This window comes from Callithrix jacchus, chromosome 8 (genome assembly GCF_049354715.1).
Source record: "Callithrix jacchus isolate 240 chromosome 8, calJac240_pri, whole genome shotgun sequence".
NCBI classification, from domain to species: Eukaryota; Metazoa; Chordata; class Mammalia; order Primates; family Cebidae; genus Callithrix; species Callithrix jacchus.
Genome location: NC_133509.1, coordinates 44,831,650 through 44,858,111, shown reverse-complemented (window position 1 = coordinate 44,858,111; position 26,462 = coordinate 44,831,650). Strand labels below are relative to the sequence as shown.

General features: G+C 39.7%; 1 protein-coding gene across 50 annotated transcripts in view; it reads left to right on the top strand.

The window, feature by feature from the left end:
* The window catches only part of MGA (MAX dimerization protein MGA), a 155,337-nt gene extending 129,207 nt beyond the window's left edge, over nt 1-26,130 (top strand). For 24 of the 50 annotated variants that reach the window (XM_078334304.1, XM_035259751.3, XM_078334291.1 and 21 more), the window contains 9 exons: nt 2,533-2,823; nt 3,006-4,513; nt 9,060-9,190; nt 11,875-11,926; nt 14,951-15,157; nt 16,064-16,175; nt 16,446-16,679; nt 19,452-19,628; nt 20,550-26,130. In XM_078334304.1, coding sequence (XP_078190430.1) covers nt 2,533-2,823; nt 3,006-4,513; nt 9,060-9,190; nt 11,875-11,926; nt 14,951-15,157; nt 16,064-16,175; nt 16,446-16,679; nt 19,452-19,628; nt 20,550-21,826 — 3,989 coding nt within the window. In that variant the 3' untranslated portion in view covers nt 21,827-26,130. Of the gene's footprint in view, nt 1-2,532; nt 2,824-3,005; nt 4,514-9,059; nt 9,191-11,874; nt 11,927-14,950; nt 15,158-16,063; nt 16,176-16,445; nt 16,680-19,451; nt 19,629-20,549 lie in introns of those variants that run through there. The other 26 variants (XM_078334305.1, XM_078334307.1, XM_078334301.1 and 23 more) reach the window with 7 other exon arrangements.
* The last annotated feature ends 332 nt before the right edge of the window (nt 26,131-26,462 follow it).

Below are 26,462 nucleotides of genomic sequence, written 5' to 3'. Positions count from 1 at the left end.
TTCTTTTAAATATCTCTTCTAATCAGTAAAGGGCATCTGTAAGTACTGTTAATGGTTTGAAATCTCTATTAATTCACATCTTCTGCATTAAATTTCTGCTATAAAGCTATTTTAAAAGCATCTTTTGCCTCTTTTTTTTTTTTTTTAAGATGAAGTCTTGCCCTTGTTGTCCAGGCTGGAGTGCAGTGATGTGATTTCAGCTCACTGAAACTTCCGCCTCCTGAGTTCAAGCAATTCTCCTGCCTTAGCCTCCCGAATAGCTTGGATTACAGAACCCTGCCACCACTCCCAGCGAATTTTTATATTTTTAGTAGAGATGGGGTTTCATCATATTGGCCAGGCTGGTCTCGAACTCCTGACCTCAGGTGATCCACCCGCCTTGGCCTCCCAAAGTGCTGGGATTACAGGCATGAGCCACCTGGCCTTTTTGCCTTTCTAAGCCAGGTTTATTTCCCTGCTTCTATGATGTGTGTTAATTTTATTACATTTTGAGGGCTTTATGTCATTTTTCTCTTCTGAAAAGTAATTCCCACAAACCTTTAAGCTTTGCTTATTAGTGAATTTTAAAAACCAAGAAGCCCTTTATAAACCAAGAATTTTTTGTTCTTTGTCTTCCTCAGGTAGTATAAGCTTAGAAATTCAGTCATATTTCTAGTAAGTGTTATGAGCCTTAAAGTTAAATTGTGCAGGATATGGATTTTATTTAAAAAAATAAAGAGGCCAGGCATGGTGGCTCATACCTATGATCCCAACACTTTAGGAGGCTGAGGCAGGAGGATCGCTTGAGCCCCAGGAGTTGAAGACCAGCCTGGGCAATACAGCACACTCCTTCTCTCTAAAACAAAACAAAACAAACAAAAATTTGCATCTGTGGTCCCAGCTCCTTTGGCTGAGCCTGGGAGTTTGAGGCAGCAGTGAGCTCTGGTACCACTGCACTCCAGCTGGGGCGGCAGAGTGAGATCCTTTCTAAAAAAATTTTAAAAATAGGCCGGGCGCGGTAGCTCACGCCTGTAATCCCAGCACTTCAGGAGGCCAAGGTGGGTGGATCACGAGATCAACAGATCAAGACCATCCTGGCCAACATGGTGAAACCCCGTCTCTACTAAAAATACAAAAATTAGCTGGGTATGGTGGTGTGTGTCTGTAATCCCAGCTACTCAGGAGGCTGAGGCAGGAGAATTGCTTGAACCCAGGAGGCAGAGGTTGCAGTGAGTCGAGATTGCGCCACTGCACTCCAGCCTGGCGCCTGGGGACAGAGCAAGACTCTGTCTCAAAAATAAATAAATAAATAAATAAAATAAAATTGAAGAATAATTTTATCATAAAGGATCTCTTTAACAGAAATCCAAATTTAGAGGGATACCCATGTTTTTATTTAGGCAGAAGTATTATCTCTTTAAATGTGCCTCTTGACAATTGATACTCTATTTTTTACCATTCTAAGTGTAAAGCTCCATAATGTCTGGTTGTTCTCAGCCATAAATAATGTATTAATGAAAGTACAGAATTTCAGCAACTTTATATTTCAGATTAGAAGTTATTTTGCAGCAAGGTCAGATTCTGTGCCTTAATAGTTTTTTTGTTTGTTTATTTGACTGGGCATGGTGAACTCATGACTGCAGTCCCAGCATTTTGGAAGGCCAGGAGTTCGAGACTAGCTTGAGCAATAAAGCAAGACTCTGACTCTACAAAGAATAACATAATTAGCCAGGTGTAGTGACAGGTTCTGGTAGTCCCAGCTACTTGGAAGGTTGAGGCGGGAGTTAGAGACTGCAACAAACTATGATTGAGCCCTTGCACTGAAGCTGGGGTGACAAGTGAGACCCTGTCTCTTAAAAAAAAAAAAAAAATAGGCCAGGTGTGGTGGCTCATGCCTGTAATCCCAGCACTTTGAAGGGCAGAGGCAGGTGGATCACAAGGTCAGGAGTTAAAGACCAGCCTGGCCAAGATGGTGAAACCCCATCTCTACTAAAAATATAAAAATTAGCTGGGCATGGTGATGGGCACCTGTAATCCCAGCTACATGGGAGACTGAGGCAGGAGAATCACTGGAAACCCAGAAGGTGGAGGTTGCAGTGAGCCAAAATCGCCTCACTGCACTCCAGCCTGGGCGACAGAGTGAGATTCTGTCTCAAAAAAAAAAAAAAAAAAAAAAAAAAGCTGTGTGCAGTGGCTCATGCCTGTAATCCCCAGCACCTTGGGAGGCCAAGGAGGGCAGATCACTGGTGGTCAGGGGTTTGAGACCAGCCTGGCCAGCATGGTGAAACCCTGTCTCTGCCCCAAAATACAGAAATAAGCCAGGTGTGGTAGTGTGCACCTGTAGTCGCAGCTACTCAGGATGCTTAGGTGGGAGAATCACTTGAACCAGGGAGGCGTGGAGGCTGCAGTCAGTCGAGATTGTGCCATTGCACTCTAGCCTGAGCAACAGAGCAAGACTGTGTCTCAAAAAAATTTAAAAATTATAAATACTTTTTTTTCGTACATGTGTTAAAGGGGAGTTTTCGTACTATGTTTCCATTTCCTGTTTTTCAGAAAATGCTGCTCAAATTCCAGTGGCTACTCCACAGGTCTCTTCTAACACAGTGAAGCGTGCTGGACCTCGATTATTGTTGATTCCAGTGCAGCAGGGTTCTCCTTCTCTTAGACCTGTCTCAAACACACAACTTCAGGGACATCGGATGGTCTTACAGCCTGTTAGGAGTCCAAGTGGAATGAACCTATTCAGGCACCCTAATGGGCAAATTGTCCAGCTTCTACCTTTGCATCAGCTTCGAGGCTCTAATACTCAGCCCAACTTACAGCCTGTCATGTTTCGGAACCCAGGTATAAACTTCTTTCTTACTAACTTTTCTTTTGTTGCATCAGTTGGCCATATGGTATGTTAATACACCAGGATAGTTTTTCTTCCTTTCTTAGAGTTGCTTTTCCAAAAAGAAAAGCAAGCATTGGAAGTCTTGATATAGGCAGTCATGATTTAAAAATTTCTCTCTTATTTTTTAAACTAGGGTCTGTGATGGGAATCCGGTTACCTGCTCCTTCCAAACCCTCTGAGACTCCACCGTCTTCCACTTCATCCTCTGCTTTCTCTGTCATGAATCCTGTAATCCAAGCTGTTGGATCTTCAGCAGTAAATGTTATCACTCAGGCACCATCATTGCTTTCCTCTGGAGCTAGTTTTGTGTCTCAGGCTGGTACATTGACCCTGAGGATTTCTGCTCCTGAACCACAAAGCTTTGCAAGTAAAACAGGCTCTGAAACCAAAATAACCTATAGCTCAGGAGGACAGCCTGTTGGTACAGCCAGTCTTATTCCTCTCCAGTCTGGTAGTTTTGCCTTGTTACAGCTCCCAGGACAAAAGCCTGTTCCTAGCTCCATTCTTCAACATGTAGCTTCTCTTCAAATGAAGAGAGAATCTCAGAATCCAGACCAGAAAGATGGAAAAAACTCAATAAAAAGAGAGGAAGAAACCAAGAAGGTTCTACAGTCAGAAGGACAGGCTGTAGACCCTGAGGCTAATACAGTAAAACAAAACTCAGGAGCTGCTACCTCAGAAGAAACTCTGAATGATTCCTTGGAAGACAGGAGTGATCATTTGGATGAAGAATCCCTTCGAGAAGAAGGTTCTGCAACTGTCAAACCATCTAAGCATTCCTGTATCACTGGGTCACATAGAGATGAAGACTATAAAGATGTTAATGAAGAATGTGGGGCTAGGAATCATAAGAGTTCCAAAGAAAAAGTGGCTGTTCTAGAAGTTAGGACCATTTCTGAAAAAGCCAGTAATAAGACAGTTCAAAATATGAGTAAAGTACAGCATCAAAAACTTGGTGATAGGAAGGTGGAACAGCAGAAAGGATTAGACAATCCAGAAGAAAACTCAAATGAATTTCCAGACATCTCTAAGGAAGAAAGTAAATTTGAATTGTCAGGGAGCAAAGGTGTGGAGCAGCAATCTCATCCACAGACAGAGGCCACAGAGAAGGAATGTGGAGACTCTCTGGAGAAAGACAGTATTAGGGAAAGGTGGAGAAGACATCTGAAGGGCCCCTTAACCAGGAAATGTGTTGGAGCTTCCCAGGAATGTAAGCAAGAGGCAGATGAGCAGTTAATTAAAGAAACAAAGACATGTCAGGAAAATTCAGATGTGTTTCAACAACAACAAAGCATCTCTGACTTACTTGGAAAAAGGGGAATCACTGAAGATGCCAGCGTTTTGAAAACCGAATGTGATTCTTGGAGTAGGATTTCTAGTCCTTCAGCCTTCTCCATTGTTCCTAGGAGAGCTGCAAAAAGCAGCAGAGGGAATGGACATTTTCAGGGTCATTTACTGCTACCTGGAGAACAGATACAACCAAAGCAAAAGAAGAAGAGTGGGAGAAGCAGTGCTGACCTCACTGTTTTTGATTTGGAAGAGGACGAAGATGAGAATGAGAAAACCGATGATTCTATTGATGAAACTGTGGATGTTGTTTCTGACTACCAGAGTGAGGAGGTTGATGATATAGAAAAGGTGGTGAGCCTATTTTTCTTGTGACTAAAACCTAAAGGATGTAAATGATTTATTAGAGACAGTAGCTTTTTCAGAAGATCACTAAGATAAAATACATTTAATTGGATGCCTAGGTTTATATTATGACTTAAATAGCTTAGTAGTTTTTAGGTTGTGTCAGTCAAGCAATATTTATTGAGCTTATATTATTCTTTGAGACTTTTCTGGTTTTCTGGGAAGGCTGCCTTAAGCCTTTGGGGGATAGGTGCTTAAGAGTCCCTACCAAGTTGGATTTTTAAAATCTTGAAACCACTACTCCCATTTGAGCTCAGTCAATTTCTGTGACGTCTTATATGTGAGGTGGTTGTAGCTTCTCTGGTAAATGTTAATCAGAAACTGGGAGTGGGTGACCTTAGAACTTACACACTTGCATTTAGAATGGTGTTTTTGTTTGTGGAGAAAAACTGGAAAATACCATCTAATATTCCAATATCATCTTCCCTTGAGTTGCTTTTATTTCCAAAAATTAAATGGTCTCTAGAATTTATATTCTAGACTTTTGTCATCATCCCTTGTAATATGCCCTTTATGGCCTATTTTTATTATTTTCCTGAAGTGTTTTGATAGAATTCCTATTTAGGGTTGTTGTATTTACTAAACTAAGTAACTGTCAGGTATTGATATAGTGCAGGAGTTGGACAAACTTTTTCTCTAAAGGGCCAGATAGTAAATAGTTTTAGACTTTGCGGAGAGCCAGATGGCTCTGTGTTGCAATTGCTTGACTGCTGTTGTATTAAAACAGCTATATTCCATTGAAACTTTATTTTAAAAAGGCCAAGTATAGTGGCTCACGCCTGTAATTTCAGCACTTTGGGAGGCCTAGGCGGGTGGATCACCTGATTTTAGGAGTTCAAGACCAGCCTGACCATCATGGTGAAACCCCATCTCTGCTAAAAATACAAAAAATTAGCCGGGTGTGGTGGTGGATGCTTGTAATCCCAGTACTGAGGAGGCTGAGGCAGGAGAATCACTTGAACCTGAGAGGCGGAGGTTGCAGTGAGCTGAGCTCGTGCCATTGCACTCCAGCCTGGGCTACATAAGCGAAACTCCATCTCAAAAAAACTTTATTAAAAAAAAAAAAAGTTACTGCGCTGTGGTTTGCTTATGCCTGAAGTAAGGTCTGATATAAAACATAGGGATATCATAGCCAGCTGCCTGTGGAGTGCCCTAAAATCTAAACTGTATTCTTTTCAGTAGCAGATGACAGCCATCTGCACTGATTGTCATACAACTGCTTGTTTTAGAATTGCACTTCCTTGAGATTCATTCTGCCTCTGTGTTATCTGGTTCTTTTCTGTTAGTGCTTAACTGCTTTTTGCACATAAAATATAACAAAAAGATTATTGTTTTAAAAATCTATAATGTTGAAATATTTTAATGTTCTTTTTTTTTTTAAAAGACAAAGTCTTGCTCTGTCACCCAGTCTAGAGTGCAGTGGCGCATTCTAGGCTCACTGCAGCCTCTGCTCCCCAGGTTCAAGCAATGCTCCTGCCTCAGCCTCCTGAGTAGCTGGGATTACAGGAGCCTACCACTGTGCCCAGCTAATTTTTGTATTTTTAGTGGAGATGGGGTTTCACTATCTTGGCCAGGCTGGTCTTAATGTGCTTATATTGGTCATATCAGTACCTCTGTTGTCTAATTTATAAAGGAGGATCTGTTTCTAAAATTGGATGATTTATATTCATTTGACTTATACTTTCTCTCCATAGCTTAATCTTTTTCAAGGATGTATGTAAATTCATCGACTTTAGGAGTTATAATGCAGATTTTTTGGTGTTTTTTGCAGTCACCTTCTGTAAGTCAGCCCAAGTAAACATCAGACCAAAAAACAGTCCATCTTTAAAACTGGTGAAAATTATAACTGTTAGTGAAACTGCCATAACAGAACCTTTAAAATAGTTTTTTTTGTTTGTTTTTGTTTTTTGTTAGAGTCTTGCTTTGTTGTCCAGGCTGGATTTGCATTTGTAAGATCTTGGCTCACTGCAGTCTCCGCCTCCCAGGTTCAAGTGATTCTCCTGCCTCATCCTCCTGCGAAGCTGACACCCGGATAATTTGTGTATTTTTAGTAGAGACGGGGTTTCACTATGTTGGCTAGGCTGGGCTTGCACTCCTGACATCAGGTGATCTGCCCACCTCGGCCTCCCAAAGTGCTGGGATTAAGGCATAAACCACCACGCCCAGCCTAAAGTATGTTAATCACACAAGGAGGCATTGCTTGAATGTACTAATAGGGAATTTGACAAGCAAACAAATTATACTGACTTTTTTTTTTTAAGTAAGATTATATTAAGTGATCTCTCAAACCTGAAGTTGACATTGTTTTTATGTACACACCCCACACCTGTGTTATCTTTATGATTAGCATTATATTGTTATATTGGAATACTGTGAGGGAAGTTGTGAGTAGCTCCTTTAATTTAAATCTTCCTTTGTCAAAGTTATTGGATATTATTTAGAAATCCTGCAGTTATGCCAGGCGTGGTGGCTTATGCCTGTAATCCCAGCACTTTGGAGCCCAGAAGTTTGAGACCAGCCTGTCCAACATAGTGAAACCCCATCTTTACCAAAAATATAAAAATTAGCTGTGTATGGTGGTATGTGCCTATAGTTTCAGCTACTTGGGAGACTGAGGCAGGAGAATTTCTTAAATCCAGGAGGTGGAGGATGCAGTGAGCCAATATTGTGCCATTGCATTCTATCTTGGGTGTTAGAGTGGGACTCCATCTTAAAGAAAAAAAGAAAAAAATCCTGCAGTTAAAAGCATGCAGTAGGCAGACATACAGACATTCTTCAAACTTAAGTATTATAAAGCATCTACCTGCATTACTACTGTGACTACTACTACTACTACTCATTTTTTTTGTGAGACGGGGTCTTTGTCACCCAAGCTGGAGTGCAATGACATGATCTCTGCTCACTGCAACCTCTACTTCCAGGGCTCAAGTGATCCTGCCAGCTTAGCCTCCTGAGCATCTGGGACTACAGGCATGCACCACCATGGTTGGCTAATATTTTGTAGAGATGAGATCTCATTGTGTGGTTCAGGAGGTCTTGAACTCCTGGGTGCAAGTGATTCACCCACCTTGGTCTTCCAGGGTGTTCGGATTGTGGGGATTACAGGTGTAGGCTACCGTTCCTGGCCCATTACTACTTTTTTAGCTTTTGTTGTCAGTCTTGATTTTGCCTTCTAGAGTTAATTTTAGTACACATTGTTTACATTGTTTAAATTTAATATATATTGTTTAAATTATCCTTTAATTGAGTTGGGAACATAAATGATGGCTTGCATTTAGTGTATCAGCCTTGTGAAGCCTATAAATTGGGGTAATTTTTTTCTAGCAAGTTTAAGCATAGAATTAATGATTGGGATACTTCATTTTGAGTTTTGCCTCTCTGGCACAGTGTTTCGTTTCTGGCATAGTAGACACTTTGATTGATTGATTTTTGGCACAGAGAAGTTGCAAGTGAACACTATTTTAAAGGTGGATTTAAAAAGATCTGATTATCCCATGTATCCATATAACTCTACTGTTACATAAACATTTAGCAAGTTTCTGTGACAGGTGCTCAGTAAACGCTTACTTGGTTGACTCCTTTTTTGGTATAATAAGGAAATACAGCAACCCTGGGCTTTTTGGAAACCTGAAATTCCTCACAAGCTCTCATTTTGTGGGGTTGAGATTGTTGCAGGACTGGGCTATATCCTATTTCCATACTTGTCTTTGTATGCTAATGTGTGTTGATTTGTGGGCATTCGATAGGATGTTAGTCATGAAGCCTTCTTAAAGTGGAACTTGAATTTTTCTTCTTTTCCTATTTCTCTCACCAAATTTTATTTTACTCTTGTTTAATGGTTAGCTTTATGAAACCTTAATAGATCCGTACCTGAATTTTGTCTACTAGAAATTACATTGAAGCATCAGTGCAGTCCTTTGAGGACTCTGTTTAGTGATGTCTGTTTATTTATTTTATATTTTATTTTTTTGAGACAGGATCTCACTCTGTCTCCCAGGCTGGTGTGCAGTGATGCAGTCTTGGCTCACTGCAGCCTTGAGCTCCTGGGCTCAAGCAGTCCTCCCACCTAAGCCTCCCAAGTAGCTGGAATTACAGGCGAGCGCCACCATGTCTAGCTAATTTTTGCTTTTTTTTTTTTGGTAGAGATAGAGTTTTTTCGTGTTGCCCAGGCTGGTCTTGCACTCCTGAGCTCAAAACGATCCACTTGCCTGGGCCTCCTAAAGTGCTATATTATAGGTGTGAGCCACCACAGCTGGCCATGATATCTGTTGAATATATATATCTGTGACTTACAACATAGTTCTTGGTGTTAATTCTAATGATATGTTATCTTTCTGTCTTAATTCCTTGTTATGACTAACAGTTTTACAATTATCAGTACTCATAACACTAAATGTTCGGCATTAGTTGGTTTTATAAAGGGAGCATGCAGTTGAAGAGTTTAAGTGTGCTTGCCACTCAATACATTATTTACTGTTGTAATGATGTATTTCAGAATAACTGTGTAGAATACATTGAAGATGATGAGGAGCATGTGGACATTGAGACTGTAGAAGAACTCTCAGATGAAATTAATGTTGCTCACCTGAAGACCACAGCTGTCCACACAGAGTCATTCAAACAGCCGTAAGTCTTACTTCTCTTTGGATTGTTGTTTTTGTAGCTTTGTAACCAGAAACAAAATGAAATGTTCTGTTTAGGAACTCTGGGTAACTGATCTGGTTCCTTATTCCTCTAGCTTTTTTTCTGATTAGTATAGATGACAAGAGGAACTGGAATTTAGTTAATTAATTGTCTTTGGTCATTTCTTAGAGACTGTGTAAATGTGAATAACATGCTTTTGGAGCCTGATACACTGGTGTTATAAAATACTAGTTTTGGTAGTTTGTACGTATTTAAATTTGGGCAAATCTTTAATTTCTCTGAACCTCAGATTTTTTACCTATGAAATGCGGAAAATGCCCCCATTTGAAGTGTTAAATGAGATAATATATGCGACTAGCATAATAACCGACGTAAGTGGACTACTCAACAAAGCTTAGTTTCTTTTATCATTTAAGAATAGGCATTGCATTCTAAATTTCGTTACTTTACTAGCTGAGCAAGTGAGATACAGGTAGGAAAATTTTTCTTCCTCTTACACTGATGAGATGAAAATATGGAAGGAATGATGGCCTGCTAAGGAATATTTATTTTATTTTCTGTTTTAGTCAGCCTTATATTGATTATGGATTGGGGTGTGAGAAAGAGTACAGAAGGAAGATACTTTGTGTCAGACATTGTATTTTTCCTATCATCTCATTAACTGCTATGATATGAAAGTAGCTGTGAGTTGAGAAAGAATAATTCTTCATCCATACTGGCTGAGAAAGTTGAAAGAGTCGAAAGTAGGACTAATAGTTTTCTTCACTCTGGAGCTGTTTGTAGGCTCTTTCAGTTACCTACTGGCTAAGCTTGAAAGAACTTAACTCCCTTAAAAACTTAATTAGACTTAACGAGTTCAATATTGCTGGGATAATGAGTTCTGTATATTAAAACTGAGTTTGTAAATAGTAGCAACAAACAAAAAAAATCTAAAAAATGTGTAATAGTAACAGCAAAATGCTGTGTGAGAACATGTCTAACAAAAGCTGTGTAAGACTTTTCTTATAAAATTGTATTGAAAGACGAAGAGAATTTAACAAATGGACAGAGATAACATGTTAATGGTTTGGAATAGTAAAGGGCCAAGAATACACAACACACAGAAAGCACAAACTGTAAGGGAAGAAATTAAAATTAAAAATTAAAGATTTGGGCTGGGCGTAGTAACTCACCCATTAATTCCAGCACTTTGGGAGGCCAAGGAGGGCGGATCACCTGAGGTCAGCAGTTTGAGACCAGGCTGGCCAACATAGCGAAACCCCGTCTCTAATAAAAATACACAAATTAGCCGGGCTTGGTGGCACATGCCTGTAGTCCCAGCTACTTGGGAGGCTAAGGCAGGAAGATTGCTTGACTGTGGGAGGTGGAGGTTGCCCTGAGCTGAGACTGCCCCACTGTACTCCAGCTTGGGTGACAGAGCAAGACTGCGTCTCAAAAAAAAAAAAAAAAAAAAAAAAATTAAAGATAAAATTAGATTTGTTTAATTAATTGTTTAAATTTAATTTAAAATAAATGTTAAAAGAATTTAAGGCCGGGCGCGGTGGCTCACGCCTGTAATCCCAGCACTTTGGGAGGCCGAGGCGGGTGAATCACGAGGTCAAGAGATCGAGACCATCCTGGTCAACATGGTGAAACCCCGTCTCTACTAAAAATACAAAAAATTAGCTGGGCATGGTGGCGCGTGCCTGTAGTCCCAGCTACTTGGGAGGCTGAGGCAGGAGAATTGCCTGAACCCAGGAGGCGGAGGTTGCGGTGAGCCGAGATGGTGCCATTGCATTCCAGCCTGGGTAACAAGGGTGAAACTCTGTTTCAAAAAAAAAAAAAAAAAAAAGAATTTAAAAATTCTTTTAGAACACTATGAAAACAGTGAAAAGGCATACTCAGACTATGAAGCAAGTATTTGCTATATATATAAATTTCTAGTAAAACTTATAAAGATGTGCCTGGTAAACTCTGTCTTAGAATGTTTGATTTTGAGAAGGAAGGAAGGGAATGTGATTGAGTAGACTGCTCATAGAACCTTCTATATTTTGAAATGTAATATTTCTCAAGTTGGATTGTTCATACATCGGTGTTCATTATACACTTACTCCTCCTTCATAGTTGGGAGGACCAAGTGTATAATGGAAAAGCATGTATCCACAAATAACAGAAAACATGCGTTTGTAGATTTACCCAACTGTGGGTTGGAAATATTTGGAAGAAGAAAAATTGTGTCTATATTGAACCTGTATAGAGTTTATTTTCATGTCATTATTCTCTAAACAATACATTGGAAGTAATGTAGGGATGATTTAAAATACACAGGAGGAGGTGCTTATGTTATATGCAAATACTATACCATTTTATATTAGGGACTTGAGCATCCGAGAATTTTAGTGTCTGCTGGAAGTTTTGGAACTAAGTCTTCCATGGATACTAAAGGATGACTTTAAATTTGTTTATATGGTTTTGTGTATTATATATTTCATGATCGTATAAAATAATTGCAGTTTTAGTGGCTGTTTGGATACTTTTAGGGAAAATGTATAATGTCAAGTAAATAATGTGGCCATAATCACACTCACACTTTGGGAAAAAAACTGGTAATTTCAGATGGTTTTGTTGTAACTATGATTAGATTATTAAATTTCAGTAAGACGCTGAAAAATCCTATCTTTATCTAGGTGCCGTACTCACATCTCTGCAGATGAAAAAGCAGCGGAAAGGAGTCGAAAGGTATTTAGGATATATTTAATGATAATTACTCATTGAAAAAAATTGTTAACATTTATCTTAAAGTTGAAACAACATTAGCTCTATTAGCCACAATTTTTTCTCAAGGCTGTTTTTGCCAGTGAGTTAATATAATCAGTTTCCCCCCCCCCCCTTAATGAACTTATACCATTAATGTCCTTTTTTTCCCTTTTGATTCTTCTCCCCAGAGGATAGACTAATTTAGAGGAGTTTAAAATGGCTATGAAATTGGCCAGGTGCAGTGGCTCACGCCTGTAATCCCAGCACTTTGGGAGGCCAAGGCGGGAGGATCACAAGGTCAGGAGTTGGAGACCAGCCTGACCAACATGGTAAAACCCCTGTCTCTACTAAAATTACAAAAATTAGTACCCGTTGTGGCATACACCTATAGCCCCAGCTACTCAGGAGGCTGAGGCAGGAGAATGGCTTGAACCGGGAGACAGAGGTTACAGTGAGCCAAGATTGCGCCACTGCACTCCAGCCTGGGCAACAGAGGGAGACTCCATTAAAAAAAAAAAAAAAAAAGGGGATATGAAATTTATGAAAATATATATGCTTATTTGAAAACTGATCTTGTAATGATTTGATGTAAAGTAAGCTGTCATTCTTTTTTGCCTGGGCTCGTGATTTTCAGTGATTTAAAAAATTATGCTCTGCAAAATGGCTAGCAGTTCAGGGATTCATGAAACAATAAACCCTTAAGTGTCGTAATCTTTTTGATGTATATCATCATAACATAATTAAGCAGGGTTTTCTGTTTATCCTAATCAACAATAGGCATGGAGGAGGGTTTGGTTTGTTTAGATTGTTTTCCACTTGTTTTTCTGTCTTAATTTAAGAGATTTTAAAAAGACAGTGCTGGAGGTTGGGTTGAGGTAGAGGGTGGCATTTGGGTTCTTTAAAAAAACCATAGTACAGTTTGGTTTTGATCTGACTTGGTGAATCATATGATACAGTGTATTTGCATGGTTGTAATTATTTGCATACATCATTATATTTGGCATTTTGAAATTATTCTGAAGCATTTTTCATATATAACAAGAATTTTCATAATAGGTAATTTATATAATCCATTGTTTTGTACCCATATTGTTACATGCAAATCCCTTAAAGTTTATATTGCTTTTTTTTTTTCTGTCTTGTTGGCTTTTTTTATTCTCCTTTTCTATATTAATGCATAATGGGTTTAACTTTAGAAAGGCAATGGCTTTTACATAGAAGTCTTTGGGTACTGTCAGAGTTACGCTTAACCAAACAGTGTCATAAAAAAGACAGAGACAATTAGAAACATCAGAGGGAAGAAACACAAAACCAATAAACTGCACAAGACAGGATATATTATTCACTTTGTATGAGTAGCATTTACAGTGTCATAATAGTTAATGTTAATGCTTTTCTAAAAAAAAGTTGACAACCTATGATTAAAATACAGAAGACTTAATTTCAGTCTTGAAAAATGTGAGAATACAAATGACAGATTGCGAAATGAGAGAGGAAAGAAGAAATAAAGGGAAGGATACGGGTGCTGATACCCTCATTTTACAAAGAAGAGAGGCAAGATAGATTGTTTATTGTTGATGAAATAAGAAATTAAGATAGAATTCAAGTTACTAAGGGATCAGTAGAACAACTAAAAGTAGTGATATATCTATGTTGGGATGATAAGGTGGTAAGACATGAGGGTGATGTGAGCTTAAATCCTCTCTGCATAGCAAGAAGTCAATAGATAGCATTGAAAATGGAAAAAAATAAGCTTATATTACTATTTTTGGTTTAGGATATAGATTTAAGAACCAGAAGAAACTGCTAAAAGAATAAGAAAATGATTGTTTCTGAGGATCCAGGTACAAGTGCAGGGCATAGTTGCTTTTCATTATAAGCCTCTTAATGTGTGTGTGTGTGTGTGTGTGTGTGTGTGTGTGTGTGTGTGTGTGTGTTTTGAAAGAAGTCTTACTGTGTTGCCCCTGTTAGTCTCAAACTTCTGGCCTCAAGTGATCCCCTACTGTGGCCTCCAAAAATGCTGGAATTATAGGTGTGAGCCACTGTGCCTGGCCAGCCTCTTCATATATTTTAAATCCTAGATGGAAAAATTGAAATAGAACTGAAAAGTGCAGAGTTTGAGTTTTAAGTGTTAAGTTTTAAAGGTTGTGGAGGTTTAGGTAAGAGGAGGAATAAGTAATCTAGGTACAGGTAAAAAGCCTGTATAATGTCAGGAATGTGTAGGATTTTATAGTATGTTTTGGGAATTTCTAACAGATAGGAGTGGTTGGAGAGAAAGGTGATTTAGAAGAATGGCAGTTGATTTTTTTTTTTTTGAGACGGAGTTTCGCTCTTGTTACCCAGGCTGGAGTGCAATGGCGTGATCTCGGCTCACTGCAACCTCCGCCTCCTGGGTTCAGGCAATTCTCCTGCCTCAGCCTCCTGAGTAGCTGGGATTACAGGCATACGCCACCATACCCAGCTAATTTTTGTATTTTTAGTAGAGACTGAGGTTTCACCATGTTGACGAGGATGGTCTCAATCTCCTGACCTCGTGATCCGCCCGCCTCGGCCTCCCAAAGTGCTGGGATTACAGGCGTGAGCCACCGTGCCCGACTGGCAGTTGATTCTTTACCAGATTGAGGAGGATCTTACAGTATTTTTTGAAAAACAGTTAATGTAATTTGTGTCATGAAAACAAGTTTTAGTAATATAAATTATATAAATAAGCTCTTTCAGATTTCCTACACTTGTAACATATACAATTTCATCCTCATTTGAAAATCTCTGAAATTTGAACTGAGAGCTGGTAAGATAACTTTAACATGTATTAGAAATTACACTTGGCATTGTAAGAGTTAGATTTGAAGGAAAGATAGACTGGTAGTAAGACCACCAATTGAGAAACTGTTAAAACAGTCCAGACCAAAGGTAATGGGTGCCTGAAATAGAGCAGTGTCATTTGGAACAAAGTAAGAGGGCCAGGTACATGTTCAACATGTTTAGGAGGCAATCTTGTTTGGACAGGCTCCACCAATTCCTTTAAAACTGAAGCCTGATTACTGGAGTGACAAACTACAGAAAGAAGCAGAAGCGTTTGCTTATTATCGCCGGACACACACTGCCAATGAGCGGCGGCGGCGTGGTGAAATGAGGGATCTCTTTGAGAAATTAAAGATCACATTGGGATTACTTCATTCTTCCAAGGTTTCCAAAAGTCACATTCTTACTCGAGTAAGTGTTCTGTGTAAAGTACAATAACAGCTTGACTAAGAGATTGTTACAGATGCTATGAGAAAGGGAATCCATTGACATATAAGGGAGATTGAAATAGAGCTACTTAAAACTAACAGTTGAATATGGACTAATGAATGTCCACTAAATCCCTTAGGGGAAAAATCATTATGCTAAATCACAGTAGCTTGTCACTGAAAGTCAGGTTCTTATTTGGCACAGCTATCCTTTCTTCAGATAGAGTCAGAAACTCTGGTTAGCCACATTGACCACATTCTCTTTACATTGATGTCCTTGATAGCACTTGTATATCAACAAGTGATACACACTGTGTACTATACACTGTGATAGTACAGGTTATCACAGTGTAAAGCACAGCATGAGTGATATTTTAATACACTTAACAGTTGACAGTTATTTTAAAAGAAAATCTGAAATATTCAAGGGAGTAGAAGTTTTAACTTTGCATATGGAATATCTGAAATAATTTCATTTAAATTTTTTTTAAGTAGAAGTTGGTGGAGTACTGGATAAGCATTCGTATCCCTCTAGAGCAAAGTTATTTCAACCAGATTTCGGTTAGACTAGGAGATGATCTTAAGGTTGCTTATTAAAACCTAAGCAAAGCACAAGTGTTTTGTATCTCCTCGCAGTAGTGGAATGCCTTCTACCACTCAGTGATACTCATTGGAAATAATCATGGTCACATTCCTTAAAAGTGTAGGCCAGAAACCCTCTTACAGTTTAGCAAAAAGTAATTTCCGAAACATCAATTATTAATGGAATTTAAAAATTCTTTTAAGACATTAGATTTTTTTTTTTATTATTAGAGAAATTGTGTAGGCCTTTCCTGTGTTTAAAGAAAGAGTGGATTAATTTTCAATAATATTGCTGTTTCTATTTTAGGCATTCAGTGAAATTCAGGGACTAACAGATCAAGCAGACAAGTTGATAGGACAGAAAAATCTCCTGACTCGGAAACGGAATATTCTCATACGAAAAGTATCATCTCTTTCAGGTGAGACAAGTACATAATCTCTGGTAAAAGAGCATACAGCTTTAGCAAGGAGAAGTCCTCAGTAGATCTTTCAGATACTACTAAATTGAAGTCTTGGCTCCCAGAGTTTACAGCACAGTTATCCTTTGTCTGGGTGGGATGTTTCTTTTGAACTGTAATCACCTTACTTTCCATAGTTTTCAGGAATATAGTTAAAGCAACTAGATTTCTGTTTCTCATTATGTGGGATAATACAGCAAGTGATCATGTATCTCTGTAATTCTCTTGTAGGTAAGACAGAAGAAGTGGTCCTGAAGAAGCTAGAGTATATTTATGCAAAACAGCAAGCACTAGAGGCACAAAAAAGAAAAAAGAAGATGGGATCAGATGAGTTTGACATGTCTCCCAGAATTAGCAAACAGCAGGAAGGATCTTCTGCATCATCTGTAGATCTTGGACAGATGTTTATAAATAACAGAAAGGGGAAACCTTTGATTCTTTCTAGAAAAAAAGACCAGGCCACAGGTAGGAGGGACATTCTTTGCTTCCCTTAATGTAGATGAATATCAGTTGACTTTACTGGACTGATCATCCTCTCTTGTCCACAGTTGTTTTTTTTTGTTTTTGAGACAGAGGCTCTGTTGCCGAGGCTGGAGTGCAATGGTGTAATCTCAGCTCACCGCAGCCTCCTTCTCCTGGGTTCAAGCAATTCTCCTGCCTCAGCCTCTTGAGTAGCTGGGATTCCAGGCATGTGCTACCACATGTGGCTAATTTTATATTTTTAGTAGAGGCGGGGTTTCTCCATGTTGGTCATGCTGATTTCACACTCATAACCTCAGGTGATTCCGCCTGCCTCTGCCTCCCAAAGGGCTGAGATTATAGGGTGAGCCACTGTGCCTGGCTTTTGTTTGTTTGTTTGTTCCCCCCGCCCCCACCCCCGCCCCCGCCCGGCTCTGTTGCCTAGGCTGGAGTGTAGTGATGTGATTTCAGCTCACTGCAACCTCCACCTCCCGGGTTCAAGTGATGATTATACTGCTTCAGCTTCCTAAGTAGCTGGGACTACAGGCATGTACCACCATGCCCGGCTAATTTTTTTATTTTTAGTAGAGATGAGGTTTAGCCATGTTTGCCAGGCTGGTCTCAAACTCCTTCCTCAAGTGATCTGCCCACCTTGGCCTCCCAAAGTGGTGGGATTACAGGTGTGAGCCACCTCGCCCAGCACACAGTTTTAATTAAATGAATTAAAGATGGGTTGTATAAAAATAGAATATTAACTACTTTAGATTTTCATTTTTTGGTTACTAGAGAAGTTATTAGTAATCCTGAGAAGTTACTAGTCCTGGTAATATATAAGTCTATAGTCATGTATTTTATTTTTTTTAATTTTTTTGAGACAGAGTTTTGGTCTGTTGCGAGGCTGGAGTGCAATGGCATGATCTCAGCTCACTGCAACCTCTGCCTCCCCGGTTCAAGCGATTCTCCTGCCTCAGCTTCCCCAGTAGCTGGGACTGTAGGCATGCGCCACCACACCCAGCTAATTTCTGTATTTTTAGTAGAGATGGGGTTTCACCATGTTGGCCAAGATGGTCTCGATCTCTTGACCTCGTGATTTGCCTGTGTTGGCCTCCCAAAGTGCTGGGATTATAAGTGTGAGCCACTGTGCCTGCCCCTAGTCATGTATTTTTAGTGATTAGTTTTTTAAACTGTTATCTTTTCTGACTTTATATGTGACTTCATGATTTCCTTGCAGTTCTGCTGATGGGTTGAAGAAGTTGGGTCTAGCTGAGACAAATAAATGGGAAATTTTTTGTAAAATTTAGTTTTGACAAATCAGGGTCTATTTTTCATCAGCTCACATATTAATACATTGCTATTAAGAAACAAAGTAGGCCTGGCGCAGTGGCTCACGCCTATCTATAATCCCAGCACTTTGGGAGGCCGAGGCAGGTGGATCACCTGAGGTTGGGAGTTTGAGACCAGCCTGACCAACATGGAGAAAACCTGTCTCTACTAAAAATACAAAATTAGCCTGGTGTGGTGGCATATGCCTGTAATCCAGCTACTTGGGAGGCTGAGGCAGGAGAATCGCTTGAACCTGGGAAATAGAGGTTGCAGTGAGCTAAGATGGCACCATTGCACTCCTGGGTAACAAGAGTGAAACTCTATTTCAGAAAACAAAACAAAAAAGAAACAAAGTAAATGGGTCTTAAATTCTTATTACCATCTTTATTTTGGAAGTGAAGCTATACTGATTTTATGTCACTTATATTCTTAGAGAATGGTATATCTGGCTAGGTGTGGCAACTCATGCCTGTAATCCCAGTACTTAGGGAGGTGGAGGCAGGAGGATTGCTTGCATTCAGGAGTTTGAGACCAGCCTTGGGCAACACGGTGAAACCCTCTCTCTACTTAAAATACCAAAATTAGCTTGGTGTGGTGGCGCACACCTATAGTCCCAGCTACCTGGGAGGCAGAGACTATAGTGAGCCCAGATAGCACCACTGCACTCCAGCCTGGGCAACTTTTAAATTAAAAAAAAAAAAAAAAAAAAAAAAAAAAAAAAAAAGAATGGTATATCCTTTTTTACTCTTTGGATCTTTGGATAACCCAGTGTATGAGCCAGAAAATCTGGTGTGGGTTTTTGTTTTTGCTTTGAGACAGGGTCTTACTCTGTAGCTCAGGCTGGAGTGCAGTGGTTTACTTCCAGCCTTGACCTCCTGGGCTCAAGCAATTCCCCCACCTCAGCCTCCCTAGGGACCACAGGTGCACACCACTATACCTGACAAATTAAAAAAAAATTTTTTTAGGCTGGTTGCGGTGGTTCACACCTCTATTCCCAGCACTTTGGGAGACTGAGGCAGGTGGATCCCCTGAGATTGGGAGTTCAAGACTAGCCTGACCAACATAGAGAAATCCTGTCTCTACTAAAAATACAAAAAATTAGCTTGGCACGGTGGCGCATGCCTGTAATCCCAGCTACTCAGGAGGCTGAGTCAGGAGAATTGCTTGAACTCAGGAGGTAGAGGTTGCCATGAGCCGAGATTGCGCCATTACACTGCAGCCTGGGCAACAAGAGTGAAACTCCGTCTCAAATTAAAAAAATATATATATATATATTTTTTTTTTTTTGTAGAGATGGAGGTGGGGGTCTCACCATGTTGCCCAGGCTGGTCTCGAACTCTTGGACTCAAGTGATCTGCCTGCCCCAGCCTCCCAAAGTGTTGGAATTACAGGCACGAGCCACCATACCCAGCTGAATGCCTTTTATCTATAACTAATTTCTGATCTTTCTTGCAGAAAATACCTCACCCTCGAACACTCCACACACCTCTGCCAACCTTGTGATGACTCCACAAGGGCAATTGCTCACCCTAAAAGGTCCTCTATTTTCAGGACCAGTGGTAACTGTTTCTCCTGATCTCTTAGAATCTGATCTTAAGCCTCAAGTTGCCAGTAGTGCTATGGCTCAGCCAGGTATGTTGTAAGTGTTGTCCTCTGTGGGAAGTGATAAAGTTATCCCTGGTGTCTCACAGTGACCAAGGAAGCCTTTGAATGTGTTCTGTAATGATAAAGAGCTATTTTGTTGGCATTTGCCTTGGTAGGAGGTGGCCCTCTTTTTAGAACATATTTGGCTTGAGCTGTGGTACTGTTTGGTGTGGTATTCGAAACCATTTTGTGAAATCTGGTGATTTTTAAGTAGGATAATCAAGATGTCAGAGTGCAAGGAAATGTTAAATGATCATGGTCTTAGGTCTTGGTGTTGATAAATATTTGTCAGTTTTTTGTGGTACTCAGAGATGATAACATTCCTGCATTACCAGCCTCATTTGCTTTGAGCTCTACTCTGTTTTGGGGCAAAGGGTAAAGTTGAAAGAGAAGCCCCACTTGGGTAATCAGGTTCCAAGCACCTAAATTTCTATTAAGGTAAAAGGTTCTCTTTAGTAATATTAAAATCCTAGTTACTTTATTGCCATTGCCAGCCAAAAGTTCCTTGTCTCTACCTTTTGCCCAACTCACTCTGGAGGACTCATCTTTTTCTGGTTCCCATGCTGCCTCTAGGGCTTCATTTTCTATGCTAAGTAGCAGTTAGGTGAACAGAATAAAAATGCATTTCTGCCTTAGGACCATAATTAACTTGGGGAGCATTTCTATAAAATAATTAAATGAAGCTTTAAAAAGTGGTGGAAAGAGCCTTTTGGTTGGATTTTACTTGAGTTTTTTCTTGTTAGGTCAGTAATTTGAAGAACTGATATTTCTTTCATCTTGTTGATGAAAGTAGACTACTGCTGAATTTAAGAGTACAACTCCCTAAGATGGTCATATGGTATGACACACAGAGAGAGGTGCTAGCACTGTAGATCTAAATGAATTTTTCTTTTAATTTTTGTTTTTCAGAAAACGACGACTTATTTATGATGCCACGAATTGTTAATGTGACATCACTGGCCACAGAGGGAGGTTTGATAGATATGGGTGGCAGCAAATACCCTCATGAAGTTCCTGATGGCAAGCCATCTGACCATCTGAAAGACACTGTCAGGAATGAAGATAACTCCTTAGAGGATAAGGGCAGAATCTCTTCCAGAGGAAACAGAGATGGCAGAGTCACGTTGGGTCCATCGCAGATTTTTTTGGCAAACAAAGATTCTGGTTATCCACAAATAGTTGATGTTTCCAGTATGCAGGAAGCACAAGAGTTCTTACCTAAAAAGATTTCTGGTGATAGGAGAGGGATTCAGTATAAATGGAAAGAGAGTGAATTGAGAGGAGAGAGAGTGAAGTCAAAGGAGTCTTCATTTCATAAATTAAAGATAAAAGATCTCAAGGACTCAAGCATAGAGATGGAACTGAGGAAAGTAACATCAGCTATAGAGGAAGCAGCTCTTGATCCCAGTGAACTGCTAACTAACATGGAAGATGAGGATGATACTGATGAAACACTGACTTCACTGCTCAATGAAATTGCCTTTCTTAATCAACAACTAAATGATGACTCTGTTAGCCTGGCTGAACTACCCAGCTCTGTGGATACAGAGTTCCCAGGGGATGCTCGGCAGTCTTTTATCAGTAAGGTTCCTCCTGGAAACAGAGCAACTTTCCAGGTTGAGCACTTGGGAGCTGGTTTGAAAGAGTTGCCTGATGTTCAAGGGGAGAGTGACTCCATCAGTCCCCTCCTCTTGCACTTAGAAGATGATGACTTTTCTGAGAATGAAAAACAACTTGCAGAACCAGCCTCTGAGCCAGATGTCCTTAAGATTGTCATTGACTCCGAAATAAAGGATTCACTTCTTTCCAACAAAAAAGATACTGATGGAGGGAAGAATACTTCTGGCCTCCCTGCAGAGCCTGAAAGTGTGTCCTCACCCCCGATCCTACACATGAAGACTGGCCTGGAGAACAGCAACAGCACAGATACTTTGTGGAGGCCTATGCCAAAGTTGGCCCCTCTAGGTTTAAAAGTAGCTAATCCTTCCAGTGATGTAGATGGTCAGAATCTCAAAGTGATGCCTTGTTTGGCACCTATAGCTGCCAAAGTTGGGTCAGTTGGACACAAAATGAACTTAACAGGGAATGACCAGGAAGGCCGGGAAAGCAAGGTGATGCCTACATTGGCACCTGTTATGGCTAAATTGGGCAACTTGGGGGCTTCACCAGGTTCTGCAGGGAAATGAACTTACTTGTCCTTGAGCAGAAGCCAGGCTGTGAGGGGAAATTGATTTCACCTCCTTTCTCTGCAGGTATCTGTTTGTTTGTGTCTTGGAACTTGGATCCTTGACTTCAATGATGCAGTGGATAATGATGGAGAAAGGGGGTAGGGTGCTGACCCTGGTATAAGAAGTACTCTGAAATTCTGATCATGTTAAAATGTGTTACCTCACTTGTGGTGCTGGGTCCCCTCATCCTCTCTAAGAAGATGTGATTCGTTGCTGAACACGAGGTGCCCCTCTTACCCAAGGAATTTATAACAAGACTCTGGCCCCACAGTGGTTTCTAATTCTTCCCCCCAAGAGAAAGAGCTGTTTGCAACTTTGGAGTTGCTGTGGACTGAACTATAACTCGTAGCTGTTGGATTAAGTCTGAAATCTAAGGAATGTGATGGACTTGTGCAAAGGGATCCAGAAGAGATAACTTTTTAGTTGATGTTTAAAGAATAGTGAGAGAGAGGATGGGTACCATGGAATACCAAAGTGAAAGACTTTGTGTCATTCAGCAAAATTTTCTTTTTTCATATCCCAAGTAGCTCCCATTCTGTCACCTTTGCAACCAGAATTAACAAATTCAAGCCTTCGGTAAAGTAGGGATGCTTTTAACTTTTATTATTAAGGTAATTATTTTGAGATCTTAAAAAAAATAGCTCTCCCTTATTTTTGTGGGTATTGAAAAGATCATTAAACATTACCAGGGATTTTTACTGGGAATATATATTTTGGAGGTAGGCATAGAGGGAGCCCTACCTCTTCCACAGGTTATATCAGTCAGGAGACAGCTAAAATAAAATGCATTATCTCCCCAGACCAGAGACAGTGGCCAAAATAAAAAATCATGGGGCTGGAAATTTCTCAAATCAAACCAGCCTCCTGGTGCTTGAAGGTTTCATTCACTATTACCTTCACAGGACGTAAAGAAAAGTCACAGTAGGCACTCTTTACCAGGGAAATAAGGCAGTATTTGAATCACAAGATATATTTTTTATCTGCAACCATGGGTTCAATGATCTGTAGAGCTTTTTCACTCATTAGCTGTCAGGATATGAAGGACTGACAGTCTGTAAAGATAAAGATATTTATATTTTTGTATAGTTGTTTTCATAGATTTCTCAAAGGCTGAAGTTTTCAACCCAGAAGATGAGATTTGTATTGAGTATAGAAATGATGTTTCCTATCTAATTTGTAAATAATCATGGTGCACTTGAGGGGGTCTATGGAAACTCCTGGGGGCAAGAATCACTATTCTGAAACTGTATAGACTGGGATTTAGCTGCTGCATTTTGCCTTTCTTAAATAATTATATTTTGGAATGTAACCCCTGTTCTGTCTTCATTGACAGGATTTGCTTGTGTTGTTAAAACACTAACACAAGAGCTTCCAGTGCCTGGGCCGTGCCTAGGTGATGCTATTTCTTCTATATCTCCTGTCTTCTTTATCCCAAATCCCACTCAGCATATCTTCAGACCTAGGTTGTGAGACCAATTTTGGATTGGATCTAGCCAGTGAATTATTATTTCCATGGTTGGTTCCCTTTCTGTTAACTCTGGTTATCAACAGATTGAAAACATTGGAAAAACTTCCTCTGCAAATTGCAGTGGGAGCAAATTCTTGTTGGTTTTGTGCTGCTTGCCTTTCTTATCTGCTCATCAGCACTTAACCTTCCTTTCTCTACAGCTTAGGAAAGAAGCTTGAAGTAGGTAAAGAGTGCTCCTCAGCTTCTCATTATCCTTCCACTGTTTACCCAGCAGTTTTCATTCAATGCCTTAGCCAAGGAATCCAGCACCTGTCTCCCCTGCTAATAATTGTCCTTAGAGATGCTAGTACTTTAATCCAGGTATAGCAGTTTCCAATTATTTCCTTGCTTGTCTTTTCCCTACATTTCCTCCTGATTTCCCAAGGCTCTTTTTGTGGCTTTTGAGGGTCAGCCAAGGAGCAGGCAAGTGAGTGAACAATCCTCAGGAAAAGAAGGACCATTTTAGCTTAACACTTTTTTTTTTTTAAAAGAAGAAAATAGGTAAACAGGTAATGATTCTTAATTGGAGATTGACTCTTGATGAGATTGTAGGAAGATGGAAATGAGGGATGATTCAAGGTGTTTTAGGGGGAAGGCTGCAGATATCATTCTAACCCCCAATTAATGGTGTTCTCAAGACCTCTTAGAACTAGGTGTTGTCAGGGATAAATTGAGGAGGGCTTAGTCTTCAGAACAATCCTGCAGTCTTGACAGAAATCTGAAATCTCCAAAAACTCCTACCCATTAACCTTACCCTAGGGGAAACTGATCTATGAATATTACATGTGTGATTATGAAAGGTGAAGTTGAGTGAGAGGAGTTGAGGAACCTGGAGGACAGTGAGCTCTCACCCTAATACCATAAGAAGCATGATCTCGGTAGACCAATAATTCGCCTTTTTATACATCTGTAAATAAATGGAATGTTTTTAAGAATATAATGTCAGATTTAGCATTTTTCTTTTATATATTAAATATATATATCTTTCCTTTTCTGCTTTCGAAAAGTGACTATTTTTTTAGAAACCTAAGAACAGAAGTTTGGTGATTGAAAGGTAGAATATATAAACCTGAAATAAATCAGTTACAAGAATTAAAGCAGAACTTGGTGTTGGGAGATTTGTGCCAAGTTGGACTAGAGAATTCTAATTCTCTAAGATATATTTGAGAGAGGCGCTACTGAAGTAGTTTTATTGTAGGAATCCCTTCCTTTTCTCACAGTTTCTGATACACCATTTTGGGGAGGTTTTCGGTGTTGTAATCCTTGTAGCATGTTTTACACTCAGGCTTCAAAATTGTTTACAACCTGATGGCATGTTTTTGTTTTAGAAGACATTCTAAAATCATTTTAGTATCATGGGCAAGGCTGTTTACCTGTTAACCTTGGAGAGTAACAGTACACAAACATAGTCCTTTTTTTTTTTTTTTGAGACAGAGTCTGGCTCTGCTGCCCGTGATGGAGTGCAGTGGAATGATCTTGGCTCACTGGTTCAAGCCTCCCGGGTTCAAGCAGTTCTCCTGCCTTAGCCTTCCGAGTAGCTGGGATTACAGGCACATACCACCATGCCCAGCTAATTTATGTATTTTTAGTAGAGACAGGGTTTCGCTCTGTTGGCCAGGCTGGTCTCAAACTCCTGACCTCAGGTGATCTGTCTGTCTCAGCCTCCCAAAGTGCTGGGATTACAGGCGTGAGCCACCACGCCTGGCCACACAAACACAGTCTTAGTGGTAAAGGACAATAGGTGTTCTTAAGGGAAGATATGTTAAAGAATTTGACAGTTTACAAAAACATTTAAAGGAATCCTTTAGACATCTCACTACTTTTAATCTATTAAGGTCACTAACAGATCAAGTCCAGTTATATAAGCTTCACATGAATGGTTCACTTTGTGTTAATTTTATAGTAAATGCATTTTTTTTCCTGGAATTATGAATGAAATACCTGATGCTAGCCCCTTCTATAACAAGTTTGAAAATGTTTGGAACACACAAGAAAGCCAGACAATCCATCTGTTATTTTGGTTTTAGTGGTTTAGATGATCTTTTTTTCTAGCTACACTGGTTGAGCTATTTGAAATGGAATAGGGTGATGCAATTTGAAAATGGGTCTAGAAAATAATAACAGCCCTTGTCCCTCACTCCAGAATTAACAGCAACAACAACAAACCATACACAGCACATTTTCCAGGTACTTTTATAGGGAATGGCTGATAACCAAGAATAGAATACATTTCTTGCACAAAACTGTTAGTTTTGAAGAAGGTGCTGTAAGGGCATCACTACTTTATGTCATTGTATTATCACTAATGAAATTTTACATGGACATGAATGCCTAGATGCAGAGAAAATTAAAGCTGAGATATTCGGACTCACTGCCAGTTGGAGGAAAAAATCAGTTAAAATGCAGTTTTTGAAATAGAGGGAAATGGATAAATACAACTTTTTATTTGAGGCGAAACTGATAATAGGCATGACTGAGCTGTTCTACACATAAGTAATGAGTAGAATAGTGATGGTGCTGTGTTAAGAGGGTGGGAAGACTAAAGTATGGGATGAGTTGGAAATTTTGAGACACATCTAAACTCTGCTAAATTCTATTGTAAACTCTGCTGGTAGAAAAGACATTAAATAGGAAAGCAGACTTGGAAGCATGGTTTTGAGATTTATCCTGTTTCCAACTGCAATCATTGATCTCAGCTGTCTCCTAGTGCCTTGCATGTAAAGGTGCTCAATAAATATTTGAATTGATGAGCAAATGTTTAGCCTGTTTTCCAGGATCTTATAATTGTACCTTATTTGCATGTTCCTCCTAGGGTGAATTTTAAAATTTGATCTAATGAGTATAGTGCTTAACAGACAACTATATAACATCTATTCCCAGACATCTAGAATTCCAGAAGCTGACAAACTGTATAGATGTTTAGGACATATAAAAGCAGAATAAAGTGTTAAATGGTGTATGGATAATGAAATACGAAGAGTTAACTGCATTTTGGAGGATTGGGATGGCAAGTACAGTCGTGTGTCACTGATGGGGATATGTTCTGAGAAATGCACCTTGGGTGGTTGTGTTCTGCAGACATCATAG